Raw genomic sequence first — 19,713 nt, 5'->3', positions numbered from 1 at the left:
AAATTTGGTATTAATGGGTTATAGCAGCAGACGACTGATGCGAGTACCTTTGCTAACAGCATGACGTCGCCTGCAGCGCCTCTCCTGGGCTCGTGACTATATCGGTTGAACGGTAGACGACTGGAAAACCGTAGCCTTGTCATATGAGTCCCGATTTCAGTTGGTAAGAGCTGATGATAGGGTTCGAGTGTGGCGCAAAGCATTGGACCCAGGTTGTCAACAGGGCACTGTGCAAGCTGGTGGTGCCTCCGTAATGGTGCAGGCTTTGTTTACGTGAATCAGAATCGGTCCCTATTATGTTCGACTACTTGGAGACCATTTGCAGTCATTCATGGGCTTCATGGTCCCAAACAACGATGTAATTTTTATGGAAGACAATGTGCCATGTCGCTGCACCAAAAATGTTCGCAATTGGTTTGAAGAACATTCTGGAAAATTCGAGCAAATAATGTGGCCAAACTGATTGCCCTTCTAACATTTATTACACATAGTCATGAGGTCAGTTTGTGCATAAAATCCAGCACCGGCAACACTTTCGCAATTACAGATGGCTATAGAAGCAGCGTGGGTCAGTATTTCTACATGGGATTTGCAACGGCTTGTTGAGTCCATACCATGTCCAGTTGCTGCACTACTCCGAGCAAAACGAGATCCGACACGATATTAGGGGGGTATCCCACGACTTTTGTCACGTCAGTGTATGATAATAAATTCAGATCAAATAAAAAACACATGCCACAGTAAATGGTACCCCGAACAGGCGCATCAATACACAGTGCATATCCTTTGGCGGCAACGCAGGCGTGTGTTCTCTCATCCAAACGATCGTAAAGGTGCCCAATGACATCCTGCGATAGACTGGCGCAAGCACCTTGCTCCTTTTGTTGACATTCGGTAATGGTGCTTGCAGGCAGAGCGAATAAGTTATTACTTCATTTATGTCCTACACGAGATTGACTGGCGAAAAATCTGGTGATCTTGCTGGCTGGGGTAGTTGCATAAAACAAAGAGCACGTCGTGTCTTAGCAGTCATATGTGGATGTGAATTGTCCTGCTGAAAAATCATCCTACTTTCCTCTCGAAGAAATGGCAGTAGCACGTGAATAACAGCACGTGGAACGCAGCAGGCAATGGTGATTTCACCGTGCAAATATAATATGTGAAAGCAAGTTGTCACTGATGGCTCCACAAATGTTGAAGCCAAAGTTGGGACCTGTTTGACGAGGGTGAATGCCCTCTGAAACGGGCAGCTCACACATGTGAACGTCCGTCACTCGCATACAGAGAGAATCTACTCTCATCAATGAAGACAACAGAACGCCATTCCACCCGACAGTCGACACTTTCACGAGACCAGAGACCATGCCTGGCTGTGTAGTGGTGTCAGTGGTAACTTGCCCAAAGCCACATGTGGTCTTAATCTTGCTGTAAGCAGATGATTCCCAGGGTCCCTGATGAGACGGCAGGTGGAACATGTATCCGGACATCGTACCTGTATGATGCACTTTCAGCCACCGCCGCTTGCACATGCGTCGAACTTGACGTGCCTCTGTACTACACTGACGTCCAGAACCTGGTGTACAGCTGTGTAAATATTCCCTAGATCACTGCTGAAAGCAGCGATGTAACACTGCTACACTACACCCAATATGTGGAGCAATCCATCGACACGTCCATCCAGCATCGCGCGGCCGACAATGTGACACCACTCAAATGGCTGAAGATGTTCAACAGCCACTCGTCGGCGGGGCTTGACAATTCCCTAGAACACTGTTTACCACTTAAACTCAACACAGCTACTGTCTGCAGAGCCAAAACACAGAGCCGGCCGTTGTGGCCGTGCGGCTAAAGGCGCTTCAGTCTGGAACCGCGTGACCGCTACGGTTGCAGGTTCGAATCCTGCCTCGGGCATGGATGTGTGTGATGTCCTTAGGTTAGTTAGGTTTAATTAGTTCTAAGTTCTAGGCGACTGATGACCTCAGAAGTTAAGTCGCATAGTGCTCAGAGCCATTTGAGCCAAGCCAAAACACAAAGCGCACAGACAGGCATCCTGAGTACCATCTGATGGCCGATGACAGTGACAAATGAATCTCTAACATTGCAGTCCTTCAGTATGCACATACTATGCCATGGTGCCACTGGCCACAATTCTTAATGGCGTTGCACTTTTCCAAGAGGTATATATGGCGAGTTACACTACTGCCCATAAAAATTGCTACACCACGAAGATGACGTGCTACAGTCGCGAAATTCAATCGACAGGAAGAAGATGCTGTGATATCCAAATGATTAGCCTTTCAGATCATTCACACAAGGTTGGCGGCGGTGGCGACACCTACAACGTGCTGACATGAGGAAAGTTTCCAACCCATTTCTGATACACAAACAGCAGTTGACCGGCGTTACCTGGTCAAACGTTGTTGTGATGCCTCGTGTAAGGAGGCGAAATGCGTACCATCACGTTTCCGACTTTGATAAAGGTCGGATTGTAGCCTATCGCGATTGCGGTTTATCGTATCGTGACATTGCTGCTCGCATTGGTCGAGATCCAATGACTGTGGTTCAAATGGTTCTGAGCACTATGGGACTTAACTGCTGTGGTCATCAGTCCCCTAGAACTTAGAACTACTTAAACCTAACTAACCTAAGGACATCACACACATCCATGCCCGAGGCAGGATTCGAACCTGCGACCGTAGCGGTCACGCGGCTCCAGACTGTAGCGCCTAGAACCGCACGGCCACTATGGCCGGCCAATGACTGAATATGGAATCGATGGGTTCAAGAGGGTTATACGGAACGCCGTGCTGGATCCCAACGGCCTCGTATCACTAGCAGTCGAGATGACAGGCATCTTATCCGCATGGCTGTAAGGGATCGTGGAGCCACACCTCGATCCCTGAGTCAACAGATGGTTACGTTTGCAAGACAACCATCTGCACGAACAGTTCGACGACGTTTGCAGCAGCATGGACTATCAGCACGGAGACCACGGCTGCTGTTACACTTGTGGCTGCATCACAGAGAGGAGCGTCTTCGATGGTGTACTCAACGACGAACCTGGGTGCACGAATGACAAAACGTCATTTTTTCGGATGAAACCAGGTTCTGTTTACAACATCATAATGGTGGAATCCGTGTTTGGTGACATCGTGGTGATCGCACATTGGAAGTGTGTATTCGTCATCGCCATACTGGCGTATCATCCTTCGTGATGGTATGGGGTGCCATTGGTTACACGTCTCGGTCACTCTTGCTCGCATTGACGGCACTATGAACGGTGGACGTTACATTTCAGATGTGTTACGACCCGTGGCTCTACCCTTCATTCGATCCCTACGAATCTCTACGTTTCAGCAGGATAATGCACGACCGCATGTTGCAGGACCTGTACGGGACTCTCTGGATACAGAAAATGTTCGACTGCTGCTCTGGCCAGCACATTCTCCAGATCTCTCACCAATTCAAAACGTCTGGTCAAAGGTGGCAGCTGTACCTGTATACGCCATCCAAGCTCTGTTTGACTCAATGCCCAGGCGTATCAAGGCCGTTATTACGGCCAGAGGTGGTTGTTCCGGGTACTGATTTCTCAGGATCTATGCACACAAATTGCGTGAAAATGTAATCACATGTCAGTTCTAGTATAATATATTTGTCCAATGAATACCCGTTGATCATCTGCATTTCTTCTTGGTGTAGCAATTTTAATGACCAGTAGTGTATATTTCACATCGCATCGTCGCAAGCGGCTTACAACAAATTGCGTGCCTATGGAGTATTCTCAACTGTGCCACTGGATTCGTGATTTCCTGTCAGAAAGGATATTTTTCGTAGTAACTGATGGAAAATCATCGAGTGAAACAGAAGTGACATCTGGCATTCCCCAAGAAAGTGGTCTACGTCCTCTGGTTTTTCTAATTTGCAGACCTCATTGTAAACTTTGATAAATAATAGAACACCAAAGAGGATCGTTTTTTATTAAGGAACATATAGTATTAAACGCGTCCTTGAGCTTATTATAATGAATAACTACACTTGCACAAAAGATACTCGTTTACTATTATTAGGCATGTTCTGAAAGTAATTTACACGAGTCGATCAAACAATCTGCCTTCTGCCTCAACAAATGCTACACGCATTCGTATCAACGCAAACCAGTTTTTGGGAACACGACAGAAATCTGTCGGATATGGTGGAATGCCTCAGTGATTCGGGCAATCAGCTCAGATCAAGTGACAATTGGAGTAACGGAAGCCATACTCTTGACATATTCCCAATAAAGTTATCAAGGTGCGTCAAGGCAGGAGAACGAGCAGGCCACACAAGAGATCCTCTTCGTCCTATGTAACGACTGCTAAAATCAATTGTTAGCTGTGCTCGCGCATCAACACTGAGGTGTGCTCGGGCTCCATCACGTTGGAGACAGAGGTCTTTGCGCGCAATAAGCGGTAGATTGTCCAGCATTTCTGAAAGTGTGGTCTGCAGGAAATGTACTAAGTTGCTACAGTTAACTTAGATGACAATATTACACTTATTACAAGATGATTATCCACAATTCCTGCCCACGTGTTTACGGAGAATCTTAGTTGATGCGATCGAACAGCAACCACATGAGGGTTCTCAGAGTCCCAGATGTGACTCTTTCTGCTGTTAAAAATACCTGTCGCTGGCCGGAGTGGCCGAGCCGTTCTAGGCGCTACAGTCTGGAACCGCGCGACCGCTACGGTCGTAGGTTCGAATCCTGCTTCGGGCATGGATGTGTCTGATGTCCTTAAGTTAGTTAGGTTTAAGTAGTTCTAAGTTCTAGGGGTATGATGACCTCAGAAGTTAAGCCCCATAGTGCTCAGAGCCAAAAATACCTGTCACTTGTAAACAGGGCCTCATCCGTAAATAAAACATATGTGTGAAAGGCAACATCATTCACTCTGTAGTGTACAAACCACTGCACAAACTGCGTACGACATAGGTAATTAGTTGATTCTAAAACCTGCACTCTTTGAAGACGATACGCGTGTAGTTTTTACTCCTGCAATACTCTCCAATTACATACGAACCTGTTACCACGGCACAGGCTACAGTACTCTTGCTGCTTAAAGATTCACAGATAAATCTACGGATCACTTCACCTTCTAAATTTGGTGTTCTCACATCACGCCTACAACCATCAACAGCCTGAGGACCCAAACTCCTTGTCTCCCGTAAGCGTCCATGAATTGCAACAAAGGTACAGTGGGGTGGATTTCTCCTATTATGGATCCGGCTTCAGTAGATACGAGGAGCTGCTCTTCCATTTATCTTCATCCCTCCGTAACACATAATCATGTCAGTGAGCTCATCAAATCCATATCCAATGTTTCATTGAGTATTAACAGCAAGAAAATCCGAATTCAGCACTAGTAAGATGCACGACATTGAAGATACAATATTACTGCAACACAAGCTGATTGACAGGACTGGTACGACTCCACAGAACAACAAACTCACTAGGAGCTGCTCAGCAGGTCGCTACATGGTGACGTTCATTAAGACTATGCCCCTAACTCATAAATGGGGACCAAAACGTATACGTCCTTTAACAAAAAATGAAAGTCTTTGTGTGACCTAACATCCCTCAAAGTTCGTGAGGTCCTGAAAAACCGTGTATAAACGAACTGGGAGACAATTTAAAAAGGGCTCTTAGTTTGTTTTCAAATGATGCTGTCGCTTACCGTCTAGTAAATTCATCACAAGATCTTAGAAAATGGTTTAGGCAAGATATCTCTATGGTGTGAAAAGTGACAACTGAACCTGAACAACGAAAATTGTGGGGTCCTCCACATGAGTATTAAAAAGAAGCCGTTAAATTTCGGTTACACAATAAAACATACAACTTTAATGGTTGTCGGTTCTGCTGAATACCTAGAGACTACAATTACAAACAACTTAAACTGGAGCCATCACACTAAAAATGTTGTGGCGAATGCGAACGAAAGTATGAGTTCTACTTGCAGAATACTTCGAAGGAGCAATAGATGTTGTAGACTGCCTACACTACGATAGACCTTCCTCTGCTAGAGCACTGCTGCGCGATATGGGATACTTATCGGAGAGGACTGACGGAGGGCATCGGAAAAGTCCAAAGAAGGGCAACTCCTTTTGTGTTATCGCTGAACGTGGGGGAGAGTGTCGCGGATATGATAAGCGAGTTAAGGTGCCAATCATTAAAACAAAAGCGCTTTTCGTTATGGCGAAATCTTCCACGAAATTTCAGTCGCCCTATTTCTCCTGCGAATACAAAATATTTTATTGACTCCGATCTGCATAGGGAGAACTGACCATCGTAATAAAAAAGAGAAGTCAAATGTCGCACACAAAATTTAGGTATTCGTTTCTCCCACGTGCTATTCGAGAGTGGAACGGAAGGGAAAATGTCTGAAAGTGGATCTGTGAGTCCTCTATCAAGCACTTGGATATAAAGCGCAGATTAGAGATATATATGTAGAAAGAAGTATCCATAATTAAAAATACGACAGAAAGCATAAAGCGTGGAGACAGAAACTCGGAAAAGACTAGGTTCCCCGTAAAGTCGTTCAGTTACGGCAGCAGAATTTTTGTTATGATAATTCACTATGGAGTTTATAGGGCATTGATACTATGACCCAATGAGTATTTCCGCGATATATAGAAAGCTCGTAGTAAATTCTCTAGTCTTTCGTCATCTTTGTGTCTTGCTTGTGTATCTACACTGCTGATCCTTAAAACTGCAACTCCAGCAAGGATAGCAAATAACTTAATTTTACTTACTGTACTGATACAGTCAAGTAGGAAGATTTTGGTTTTGGAAAGAGGAATTCCGCCACTAAACTTTGCTTTTATTTTACTTTTTTTGTACTTAAAGTTTTTCCTGACTAGCTTTGGAGTTGCAGCCCCGTTCTCAGACGCTCATTCCTGTACATAGCCAAACTGAAGAACTGTAATCTGGCATCATCGTTTGTCGCAGTTAGTAGAAAAAATAAGTGATTATATCCGTAAGTGATTTGGGTGCATACACGGTGCGAAATTCAGTGTGCTTTTCTGCCTCCTCTGGAAGCAGCAATGAGTCTAGCCTTGCTATGCATCGAGTTGAATTGAGCTTGGATGAAAGGTGCGGGTATATCATTCAACAAAAAAAAATTGTTCAAATGGCTCTAAGCACTATGTGACTCAACATCTGAGGTCATCAGTCACCTAGACTTAGAACTACTTAAACCTAACTAACTTAAGGACACCACACACATCCATGCCCGAGGCGGGATTCGAACCTGCGACCGTAGCAGCAGCGCGGTTCCGGACTGAAGCGCCTAGAACCGCTCGGCCACAGCGGCCGACGCGGGTATATCATTCCATAATATATCATCTTTATGGCAGAGTTCTTCAATCGTAATGGCTGGCGAGTGCTGGCGAGCCAATTTCTCGGCAACCCATGTCCATCTGTTCCCAGTGAGTGTGGTATGTGACGAACGTGCTCGTTAAGATAACAGTCGAACACCTTCTGTACTAAAGTAGGTCAGAGAGGCCCAGAAGATAGGGAGCACTCGCCGGGGTCAACACATCAGAAATGTAACGGCTGTTGTCCAAATTACCAGCTTTGCGAGCCAAAGTTATGGCAAAAAAATGGTTCAAATGGCTCTCAATACTATGGGACTTAAGATCTGAGGTCATCAGTCCCCTATACCTTAGAACTACTTAAACATAACTAACCTAAGGACATCACACATATCCCTGCCCGAGGCAGGATTCGAACCTGCGACCGTAGCGGTCGCGCGGTTCCAGATTGAAGCGCCTAGAACCGAGCGGCCTCACCGGCCGGCAAAATTATTGCGCTCCACACCATCGCACCAGGTGCTGGGCCACATATGGTGGTTGTCAAATGTGATACGACAACGATCTTTCTCCCGGAGCCTCCACAGGTGGACACTTCTACCGTGATGCTGCGACAGAACCAGGAAAGAGGGCGTGATAACGCTCGTATGTCCAGCGTAGTCGATGGATGCAGTACTGTCGCCCAGTTTAGTCGATGGGTGCACTACTGTCGCCGCGTCTCTCTCTGTCTCTCTCTCTCTCTCTCTCTCTCCCTCTCTGTGTCTCTCTCTCACTCTCTCCCCCTCTGTCTCTCTCTCTCTCTCTCTCCTCTTCCTGCTGCCGCTTCAAAGAAAGCCGCACCAACGGTCACTATGTGTCAGATTGTGGAACTCAAGATGTCGTCACACTGACCTTGCTGCAGTCAAGTCCATTTTCTGACTTTAAGGTACAATCTTACACGGCCGACCTATGCATACATCTTGTTTTTTCGAGCGCTAGTCGAGTAGGGCCGTGGAAATCCTGAACCATCCGATTTCGTATTCGCATGAAAATCGTGGTATCCCGACCAACATGAGCAGCAATATCGCGTAACGTACACCTCGATCTCGATAGGCCACGCTCTATCGCTTTCAAATTTCGACACCTGCCTCTTGAAGTTTACCTTTACACGTCAGCCCACTCACAACATTCAAATGTGATTTCTGAATGATATACCCGATACGTGATTTTTCTAACACAGGGTTTTTTTTATTTTTATTTTTTTTATTTTTTTTATTTATTTATTTATTTTTTTTTGTAACATGAGACATCTAAATATCTTGAAAACGATGCGTCGCACGGAAAAAAAATATTGTAAGTAACAAATTAATGTTAGGAAAGGGGGCATCTGTCTGTGCTACAACTGCCCATCTCTTAACCTCCCCTCCTGCGTGGGTGGGTTAACTTTGTATTTTCAAATGGGAAGCTTCCATTTTATTGCACATTCGGATTCTACGGCAAAAAACACGCATAGTTTACTGAAACCATTGTTCTCCCTTCGTGGTAGATGATGCAGTTATTGACAATTTAATATCAAGTGTGATTGTTTTTTGCAATTAAAAATCGAGTGATTTGATTCAACATTTCATTTACGATGCAAACGCAAGCCTTTGTGTTGTAACGATCGCCATTGATGTTCGAAATTTACTTTAGTGTTGCAAATTTGATTGTACAGTACAGTATAGTTAGCCGTTTCAATCTCTGGTGGGAAACTACATTTAGGGTGATGCAGGAGCAACGACGTAAATGTATAGTCTTTTGTTCCCATAGGGATGCTTGATGTCGGTGAGTCACCTTGCCTCTTACCAATAGGAGTGCTCGATTTCGGTGCGCATGTGGTTTTCCCACGATATATATGTATCCATGGTAGGTGCGCCTTTCACTATCACTACGTCGACATTTTACCTTTGGATAGAAACACACACCGAAATCAGACACCTTGGTGGCGGGGTTCGTGGGCGGCCATCGAAATCAAGAATTCCGATGGTTTGATGACTCACAACAAACAACCACATAGGGAACAGAAAACTATGTTACCGTACAAGTAGCTTATTTGCCAGAAATGTTAATGTTTAGCCGCATTATTTGGATTACACAATCACATTTGCAACTCTGGAGTAGCATTTGAACATCAGTATCACCTTTAGAACACAAAGATTTACGTTTACATCGTAAATGAAATGTAGAATCAAATGTCTTCGTTCTTAATTGCAAAAGCAGACACATTTGATATTACAGCGCCATGAACCATGAATGTAAAACAATGGTTTGAGTAAATCGCACGTAATTTTTGGCGTAGAATCCGAGTGTGCAATAAAAATGGTGGGTTCACTTTTGAAAATACAAAGTTGATCCCGCCCACGCATTAGGGGTGGTTAGGAGGTGGCCAGTTGTGGCATGGACACATGTCTCCTCTACTGTTCCTAACTTTTTACCTAGAACATTTTTTTTCTTGCGATGCGCCATTTTCGAAATATTTAGCTATCTCAATTGAAACGAAACACTCTGTATATAGATGGCGTTTACTCCCGCCTATTTCATACTGCTGTGCTGCACATCTCAGCGCGTAGTGCACTCCACGCCATCTCGATGTTTGTAACATGCCGCCTCTGTGGTGTTGCAGTTTTAGTGACCAGCAGTGTATAAGACGAAACTGTTGCACTAGATGCTGACCTTTAGTGGATTACTGGTGATGGCGGTCACCTGGTGGCCCCTCTCGGCGAGAGCCCGCATGATGATGAGGAACGGCTTCTGGTGGCTGATGGACGCCGTGGGGTTGATGCCCAGAATCCTCGCCGACATGGAACAGCCCGTAAACAGCAGCAGCAGCAGCAAGGTAGCCTGCATGGCGACTGGTTCAGATTTCATCTGGGAGGCAGACAAATTATCCGATATATCGGTCACAAAATCTGAAAAAGTAAAAGAAAATATGCTATCCCAGACTTTACGTTCTGCTTCTTAACGTTGGATACAAATACTGGAAAATTGGAAAGAGCGAAATAAAATGTATTATATTCAATAAAATCTAAGTGAGCCGTAGTTGTGTCCGGCTCTTCGAAAAGCGCGCCAGGCGGAGTGCTTCCGCTTCGCGTCTAGTGTTTGCGGTGGCGCTTTCGGTGTGGCGTGCTGTTTGGATCGCTACCGCCCTCTGGCGGGAGGTGGAGCAAGTACACGGTCGCGTGACGATCGAGGGGTACGTCCTGGGCTGTTACGGAGAGAGGTGGTGGCGCGAGCGGGGCCCTGCTGTTGGGGGTCGTCAACTGCTCGCCACGTGTTTGGGCGACCTCTTCGCTGTCAGGGGCTAAGTCTGCCTTGCCCGCATGTACGTGGCTTATGAAGCTTAGAAGCTGTGGTGCGGATCAGCACGTGGGACCGTATGTCTACTTATCGGCCGTTGAAACCACTGGTAGCGGTTGGGTCTGGCGAGCATAAGGAAGTGCAACGTGTTCCCGGCGCTGTGGTGGAGTGTGAGAAGTTGAGTGCTGTTTTTATGTAGGGTTTTTTTCAAGTTCTAGTGCCGTGTATGAGTTTCTTCACCAGTGGTTTTGTTGGGGTCTTCCCACCACAGTTTTCGTTAGCCTGTCCGCGGGAATGTGGTAATTGCTTCTTGGTCGGGCCGTTTCATTCACACCTTGATTGGGTGACTTAGGGTCGGTGTCGCGTGTCTCTGTGGTTTGGAGTCTGTGCAGGCACCGCCCTTGCTACATCTTCTGAATTTGGGTAACTCGGGGAGAGGGTGGCTTGTAATGCAAGTTTTGGGGCTGATCTGTTGTGGCCCTGTAGACCACCAATAACTATTCCGACTATTATGATTTTGGCCCCTTTAGACGTGTCACTCCCTCACCGAGCTAAGGAAAATTTTTTTGGGAACTGCATTTAATGTGAAGGTTTGTGTGCTGGCTTGTTCACATTTATTTTGTAACAACTGACAGGTGTAATATAAGTAATTGGTAAGAGACAACTATTTTAACTTTAGAACAAACTAGCTGCTTAAAGGTTTTTTTAAGGAATTGTTCTCTTATCTGTATATATGATAAGTTTAAAATCGTATTATTGGGAAGTTGTTAACGTCATACCTTTCAATATCCTTTACATAGAGAAAATTTGCCAGCTATTTAAAAGAGTTTTTTAAATTTGTTGTCTGATATATATATATATATATATATATATATATATATATATATATATATATATATATATATTAACATCTTATTATTGGAAAGTTGTTAACGTCATAACTTGCAATCTCTTTTTCATAAAGAAAATTTGTCAGCTATTGGAAATTGTTTTTGAAATTGTTGTTTTAAAGACTGCCAGACTTAAAAATTTATTATTGAGAAAGTCTTTTAAAAGAAAAAGGTATCTTTAGCTGTGTGTGTTATTTCACCAGCACTTCCTGGCCCCTACTTCCACGATAACGTTTTGGAATAACATGTGTACTTGAGTTGTTGTTTGTGAACCACCCTAATTGACGGTTCATTAAGCTTATATTGCAGCCGTCTTAATTTCTTGCCTTGTTCGATACTGGGCGTATATGAATCTATGAAGAGCAGGTCTCCCAAGCTCTGATTTGTGAGGAGCTGAAAGAGAAACAGCCATTCACATCAGCTTATACACGTTTTGACACCTACTAAGGAACAACTGACACTTCCTAACGAAAAACTACCAATTTCTACGGAACAACTGACAACTGCTACGGAACACCCTACCATTGTTAATCATAACCAGTTCCTACGAAAGAACCCGACAGCTGCTGCGGAACACCCGACCATTGTTAATCATAATATTAATACGTGAACACGAAAATTGAGGTACCGAATTTAATATGAATTACATAAGAAGGCCAACGAAACTTATATTATTCGAAAAGTACTTAGCCATAGATGTGCACAAACAAAAACTCGTGTGTGTACGTAGAAGTTAAGAGTAGTAAAAGGAAGTAGATGCTTTCATATTCGTAGCTATGACGCATTAAAGCTCCAGTACGTGAACATGGAAAATAAAATAAATTTTGATAATGAATACGAAATTATAACTACTATGCAGTAGACCTTTTGAATTCTCTGTCTGCAAGTTGTTTGCCACCAAACAAATTACCACTAAAAATTAACTCCATCGTTCTTCTTCTTACAAAAAAAATGCGAAAGAAGAACTAGTTAGTAGAACCAGAATTCGTGTCAATGTTTATACAATAATGCTATTGATAGCCAAATTTTACCTAGAATCGTACAAAATTAGCGAATTTTGGTTCTAAGTGTACATATAACTTATTCTGGTACTATTTTATCTTTTGAGATTCAAAGAACACGATTCCCAGTAATTCCGGCATTTGTTATTATCATTAATAAGTCACATGGACAAACAACAAGTAGAGCTCTATCTTTAATGATTTGAAATTTTATATTTGTGAACATGGGAAGCAAAGATTTTTAGCGAATGAGGAAAGAACATTTACTAAAAATATTGTTTATACTGAGGTTCTGTATCGTTACACTGTAGAATATAGCAAATATTTTCCTCATTTGTATCTTTCATTCTCTCATGCTTCGTCTTCGCCCTTTCTTATTGCTTTCCTCATAGCGTTCTGGTAAGATCTAAAAATATGCATGGTGTTCAGGTAGGAACTAAGAATTGCCCATGGATAAATTCCAGTTATTTATATTAAAAAATTCAGTTTCGTTACTTTGTAAATACAATTAGTCGAGTATCTACCGCAGGCGATACTAATAACAGGTCGCGTCTCTGACAGAACCATTTACTTACGTGTATTATATCCTGCTTTCCCATGTGGCGAAATCTATGCCATTTTTAATTATAAATATACACTACTGGCCATTAAAATTGCTACTCCACGAAGATGACGTGCTACAGACGCGAAATTTAACCGACAGGAAGAAGATGTTGTGATATGCAAATGATTAGCTTTTCAGAGCATTCACACAAGGTTGGCGCCGGTGGCGACACCTACAACGTGCTGACATGAGGAAAGTTCCCAACCGATTTCTCATACACAAACACCAGTTGACCGGCGTTGCCTAGTGAAACGTTGTGATGCCTCGTGTAAGGAGGAGAAATGCGTACCATCACGTTTCCGACTTTGATAAAGGTCGGATTGTAGCCTATCGCGATTGCTGTTTATCGTTTCGCGACATTGCTGCTCGCGTTGGTCGAAATCCAATGACTGTTAGCAGAATATGGAATCAGGGGGTTGAGGAGGATAATACGGAACGCCGTGCTGGATCCCAACGGCCTCGTATCACTAGCAATCGAGATGACAGGCATCTTATCCGCATGGCTGTAACGGATCGTGCAGCCACGGTGAAACGGTACAGTACCGCCCGACATTGAAAATGGGTACAACATACTTCATTATTCTTGTCAGAACAACACATTTTTTGTAAAAATAACTCAATTTCAATTAATACAGCGAAGCCGGATACCAGTGTGGGAAAGAATGACAATTTATTTATTTAATTTATCACATGTGCACTCCCACAAAATAAATCCCTACATCCAGTTTGGTGAGATCTGTGAAATGAATGAATGTATGGTCGTCTGCTAACCGCAGATAGTGAATGTGAATATATGATCATCTTTGAGACGGTACTTGGGTCACCTTTGGTGGGACCAAAGAGATGAAATTTACCTGAGCTTTGAGCGCCTGAAATGTGGCTGACCAATACGGTAGCAAGGTGCTCCCCCACTTAGGCAGAGGTGCGAGAGGACCTGAAGAACGGCCATGTTTCAGCACTCGGCCGCTGGATCTAGTGTTGGTAAGACCTGTCTTAGGCGTGCTCCGTAAGGACAAAAGAGTGGAGACATGGTATGCATGTGAAATACCTAAGATTAGTTTAGAATAATAATTTCTCTATTTCAGGAACTTTTGTGTCGAGAATTAAATGTCAGGCAGGTAATATTAATGGGATCGTAGTAATCTTTGGAAGTGACCAATGGTCACAATGAAACCACGTGTAGCAATAAGTTGAAATACTTCCGAGTGCTTAAGTTAAGCTGAATTACTAGCGTGTGTACTATAAGTTGGGAATATTTAAGAAATGGCGCGTGCAGGACTTGTAATTAGAGACGAGTACTTCCACGTGGTGAGTACTGTGTGAGTCTCAATCTGTGTATGAGACAAAGGATAAAGAGAAGTATTCGTCCATGGTATCAGTTGAGGACTCGCGTGTGTGATGAATATGTTCTTAATATTACTTTGCGTGTTATGCATCCGTGTGACGCTGGATTCAAACTATAATACTCTGAGAGAGAAGCGAGGTGAGTCAGCCGTCTATCCAGCAACGCCACTTGGCTTGCACTGCACAGGAAGACGTGCATATATCGTCCAGAGTTCGTAGTAGGAAAGAAAAGTTACGATGTGGGGCAGTGTCGTGAGAAACTGGGATGAATTTTAATTGAAGTGGGAAAGCAGAAGATGATGGGATTATAACGTTGTGACTATTCCTTGTTTTGTATTGTATGTTGCCGGTGTTTTGTATTTCATGAAATTTAAGTATGTGTGGTTTGCATGGGAGAGTAGCAAGGTAGTTTCAGAGGTAGTGGGTTATGCATGTTCCTTTTGTACCGCTCGGTCTTGAGGAAAGTTTCGTGATGATGGTTGTGAGAGTCGAAGTGTGAGATATAGCAAAAGATCCACCATCCTATCCAGAAAGTGCACTGTAGCGTTAAACAATTACGAGACCATAAGATAGAGAATCACCAATGTAAAGCCATGCCCACTGGGCGGAATTTCTCACGTGTTATTGTTGGTTATAGAATTTGTGTGTTTAGGTTACAGAATTTATCGGAATAAATAAGAGAGTGAAAAGAAAATGATTGGTGGCCTTTTCCTTCGAATTGTATGTTGCCATGATATCCAGAATTTATAATGTGTGCGCCATTCATGTTCAGTGCGATTGCCACGAGTTGATCAAAGCCGTTAAATAAAAAAGAAAATGTGGTATTGCCACTGCGTAGTGAACAGTCAGAGTTGTGTAAATTACTAATAGTCAGATGTGCGTTTCCGTTGCGTAATATTCATACAGAAGAATAATTTGTAACTTAATTGTGAGTACTAGAGTTCATGTTACTAGATAAATAAGAATGAACCCAGTCGCTTGGTAGGCCACTCATCTTGCAGGCCTGACTGCTTGATGCCACAGCATGAGCAAGGCATGTGGGTGCCTCTCAACGTCTCGATCCCTAAGTCAACAGATGGGGACGTTTGCAAGACAACAACCATCTGCACGAACAGTTCGACGTCGTTTGCAGCAGCATGGACTATCAGCTCGGAGACCATGGCTACTGTTACCCTTGACGCTGCATCACAGAGTCAACTCAACGACGAACCTGGGTGCACGAATGACAAGACGTCATTTTTTCGGATGACTCCAGGTTCCGTTTACAGCATCATGATGGTCGCAGCCGTGTTTGGCGACATCGCGGTGAACGCACATTGGAAGCGTGTATTCGTCATCGCCATACTGGCGAATCATCCTTCGTAATGGTATGGGGTGCCATTGGTTACACGTCTCGGTCACCTCTTGCTCACATTGACGGCACTTGGAACGGTAGACGTTACATTTCAGATGTGTTACGACCCGTGGCTCTACCCTTCATTTGATCCCTGCGAAACCCTACATTTCAGCAGGATAATGCACGACCGCATGTTGCAGGTCCTGTACGGGCCTTTCTGGATACAGAAAATGTTCGACTGCAGCCCTGGCCAGCACATTCTCCAGATCTCTCACCAATTCAAAACGTCTGGTCAATGGTAGCCGAGCAACTGGCTCGTCACAATACGCCACTCACTACTCTTGATGAACTGTGGTATCGTATTGAAGCTGCATGGGCAGCTGTACCTGTACACGCCATACAAGCTCTGTTTGACTCAATGCCCAGGCGTATCAAGGCCTTTATTACGGCCAGAGGTGGTTGTTCCGGGTACCGATTTCTCAGGATCTATGCACCCAAATTGCGTGAAAATGTACTCACATGTCTGTTCTAGTATAATATATTTGTGCAATGAATACCCGTTTATCATCTGCATTTCTTCTTGGTGTAGCAATTTTAATGGCCACCTCTGTTACGTTGTACTGTGTTTCATGTCATCCGTCATTGCCTATGGTTAATCCTGTCCAACCATGCCTCTGTTCTTTAGCAGCTGTGAAGCAGTTCGTTAAGACTTCGTCACTTCCTTAAAAGTACAATTTGAACGTTGCACTGACGGACTGTTAATAGCGCATTTGAACCCTAAAAGAGTCTTTATTTTTAATATTTTCAAATCTACACTGCCAGAAAAAAACTGAAGCTCCCAGAAGGGGACGAGTAAATGAAATAAAAATTCACAGGTTGCTATGGTACATGATGTTGTTGTAGTGGTAACAGATTCAAATGGTTCAAATGGCTTTAAGTATGATGGGACTTAACATCTGAGGCCATCAGTTACCTAGACTTAGAACTACTTGAACCTAACCAACCTAAGAACATCACACACATTCATACCCGACGCACGATTCGAACCTGCGACCGTAGCAGCAGCGTGGTTCCGGACTGAAGTGACTAGAGTCGCTCTGCCACAGCGGCCGGCTAATGTTAACAAAATCAAGTGAAATTTACAATGAACTTGGCAGTAAGAGCCACTTGTAAGTATGAAGTGGCATTCCTTCAGACCTGGATGCATCTAATGACTCGTTGGGAAGGCAGTCATAAGGATGTTGTACTCTCTCCTGAAGCAAGCTGGCCCACAGCTGCTGTAGCTGATCCTTGATATCGTGGATACCGGAAAGAGTTGACGTCCGAGCTGGTCCCAGACATGTTCTGTAAGGACATATTTGGTCACCTTGCAGGCCACGGGAGTAACTAAACATCAAGCTGAGACGCGTTCCATATGTGGGCGAGCATTGGCCTGTAAAAAAGTTGCACCACTCTCACATGAGAGGTAGTAAGTAGGACACAGTGTGACCGTGACGTACCATTGTGTCGTCAGAGTACTCTCAATCACCACCAACCGCGATGTGAAGTCATACCCTATGGCTCCCCACACCATCACGCCAAGTAAGACTTCTGCGTCTCCCAAGACATTGGGAGAATGGGACCTCTCCCAAGGTCGCTGCCATACTCGCCGATGATGTTCATCTGGGGCAGTGTAGAAGCCTGCTCCGCCGCTAAACACAATGCGACGCCATTCATCAGCAGTCTGTACCTCACGGTAACGGCATCGCTCGAAACGTGGCCGTTTGTGTTGGTCGGCTGGTTGATTTTTTTTTTTTTTGGGGGGGGGGGGGGGGGACCAAAAAGCAAGGTCATCGGTCTCGTCGGATTAGGGAAGGATGGGGAAGGAAGTCAGCCGTGCCCTTTCTAAGGAACCATCCCAACAGTTGCCTGAAGTGATTTAGGGAAATCATGGAAAACCTAAATCAGAATGGCCAGACACGGGTTTGAACTGTCGTCCTCCCGAATGCGAGTCCAGTGTGCTAGGCCGTTTGTGTCGTGGTGATAACGACAGTCAACGCACGGGACGGTAATTCCTTATTCCAGATGCTGCTATATCTGACAGATGGTGTGGGATGACAGAGAATGTTGCAGGAAGTTTATAATTATGAATGGCACAGATGTGCAGGGGCTACGATGTGTCTGGTGCAGAATATGGCGATCCACCCTTGTGGTGGTCAGATGTGGTCGACCGGAACCTTGATAAAGAGTAATGCCTCCGATTCTGCATGCAGTCCAACGTCGGGCCACTGCTGCGTTCCCATAAATCTGAATCCTAAGCGATTCGACCAGCGAGCCATAAGGACACCCACAATAAAGCCACTTTCAAGCTCTGTCAGATTCCCATAACACTGTCTGACACTAATATGCGGCGTCTGCCCGTCATCCACAGTTGCCAAAATCTGATGCTATTCACGCCCCTTATACAGTCCACCAGATTTATTTATTTATTTAATCGTGTCTGAGCTACATCTGTAATTAATTAATACGCTATATATGCTAGATTACAAATACAAGTAAATGATAGTTATTCATTCATATATACATTCATGATCTTCACATATTGTAAGTCGTCATTATTGTCTAAAGCAAGGCTCATATCTCTCTCCAGTGTTCGGCACACTTCACTGCAGCGTCGTTGGCCAACCACAGGTCTTGGAAAGTGCATGGGGCCAGCAAAGATGGACAGGTCAGCAGGTGTGTCATGATTTGTTTTCCTCCACATTGGCAGGGCTCTTCTGCGCCGTATCCCCACTTGATCAGGTTATCCCGTGATCTTCCCATTTGACATCTAAGTCTATTTAGGCTCTTCCAGACTCTCCATTCCAACTGTGATCCAGCAGGAAGTTTTTCTTTAATGTTCCAAATTTTCAGACTGCCTTTATCCAATTTCTGTTTCCACATTGATTCTCTAGTTGTAGACTGACTTTCGGTTAGTGGACGTTCAACTTTTATGAAGTCTTTCCTAGATTTAAGTCTTGCCTCCGCTGGCTGATGTGCGTACAGGGGATGTCTTCTATCTTCGCACTGCCTGCTTCGTTCGGCCATCGCCAACGTTTGCCGTCTGATCTGTGGGGGGGCTATTCCAGAACACATATAAAGGAGATCACGGTTTGTAGGCTTCAGGCATCCCGTGATTAATCGACATGAGGCATTCAGTGCTGCGTCTAGCTTCTGGGCATGTGTCGATCTTCTCCAGACGGGGCATGCATATTCAGCTGGAGCAAAGCACAATGCCAGGGATGATGCACGTAGAATTTCAGGGTTTGCTCCCCAGTGTGAGTTGGTAAGTTTACGGATTATGCCGTTCCGTGTGTTGACTTTCGCTCTAGTTTTCTCTACGTGTTTCTTGTAAGACAATGTTCGATCTAACGTGACTCCAAGATAAACTGGGTTTGGGCAGTGTTGAAGTTTAACTGAGTTCCATTCCAATTGTAATTCCCTGTTTGCTTCCTTGTTGTTTAGATGAAATAAACAAGTCTGCGTCTTTGCTGGATTAGGTCGAAGCTGGTTCCCGTTGTAATATTCAGTTAGTTCTTCTAAGGCATCTGTTAGGTTTCTCTCAATCTGTTTGATTAATCTAGATTGGCATGCAATGGCTACATCATCAGCATAGATAAAGCTTCTTGTCGTCGGTCCGACTGGTTGGTCATTTGTATACAGATTAAAAAGTAGGGGGGACAAAACACTACCCTGTGGGAGCCCGTTCTTCTGGTTCCTCCAGCGACTTCTTTGTTCTTGAAATTCCACATAGTATCTTCTGTTGGAGATCAGTGATCTCACAACTTCAGAAAGGTGGTAGTTTCCCGTCATTTTGAAAATTTTTCCCAGGAGGATTTTGTGGTTTATCGTGTCGTAAGCTGC

At 44.2% G+C, this 19,713-nt stretch overlaps 1 protein-coding gene across 1 annotated transcript in view; it reads right to left on the bottom strand.

The window, feature by feature from the left end:
* Positions 1-19,713, bottom strand: part of LOC126252026 (UDP-glucosyltransferase 2-like) — a 167,797-nt gene that overhangs the window by 129,327 nt on the left and 18,757 nt on the right. The window contains exon 2 of the mRNA XM_049952812.1: positions 10,033-10,268. Coding sequence (XP_049808769.1) covers positions 10,033-10,227 — 195 coding nt within the window. The 5' untranslated portion in view covers positions 10,228-10,268. The remainder of the gene's footprint in view (positions 1-10,032; positions 10,269-19,713) is intronic.

The sequence above is a fragment of the Schistocerca nitens genome, chromosome 4 (assembly GCF_023898315.1).
Source record: "Schistocerca nitens isolate TAMUIC-IGC-003100 chromosome 4, iqSchNite1.1, whole genome shotgun sequence".
Lineage (NCBI taxonomy): Eukaryota > Metazoa > Arthropoda > Insecta > Orthoptera > Acrididae > Schistocerca > Schistocerca nitens.
The sequence above is the reverse complement of the archived record's forward strand: the minus strand, read 5'-3'. Positions and strand labels throughout refer to the sequence as shown.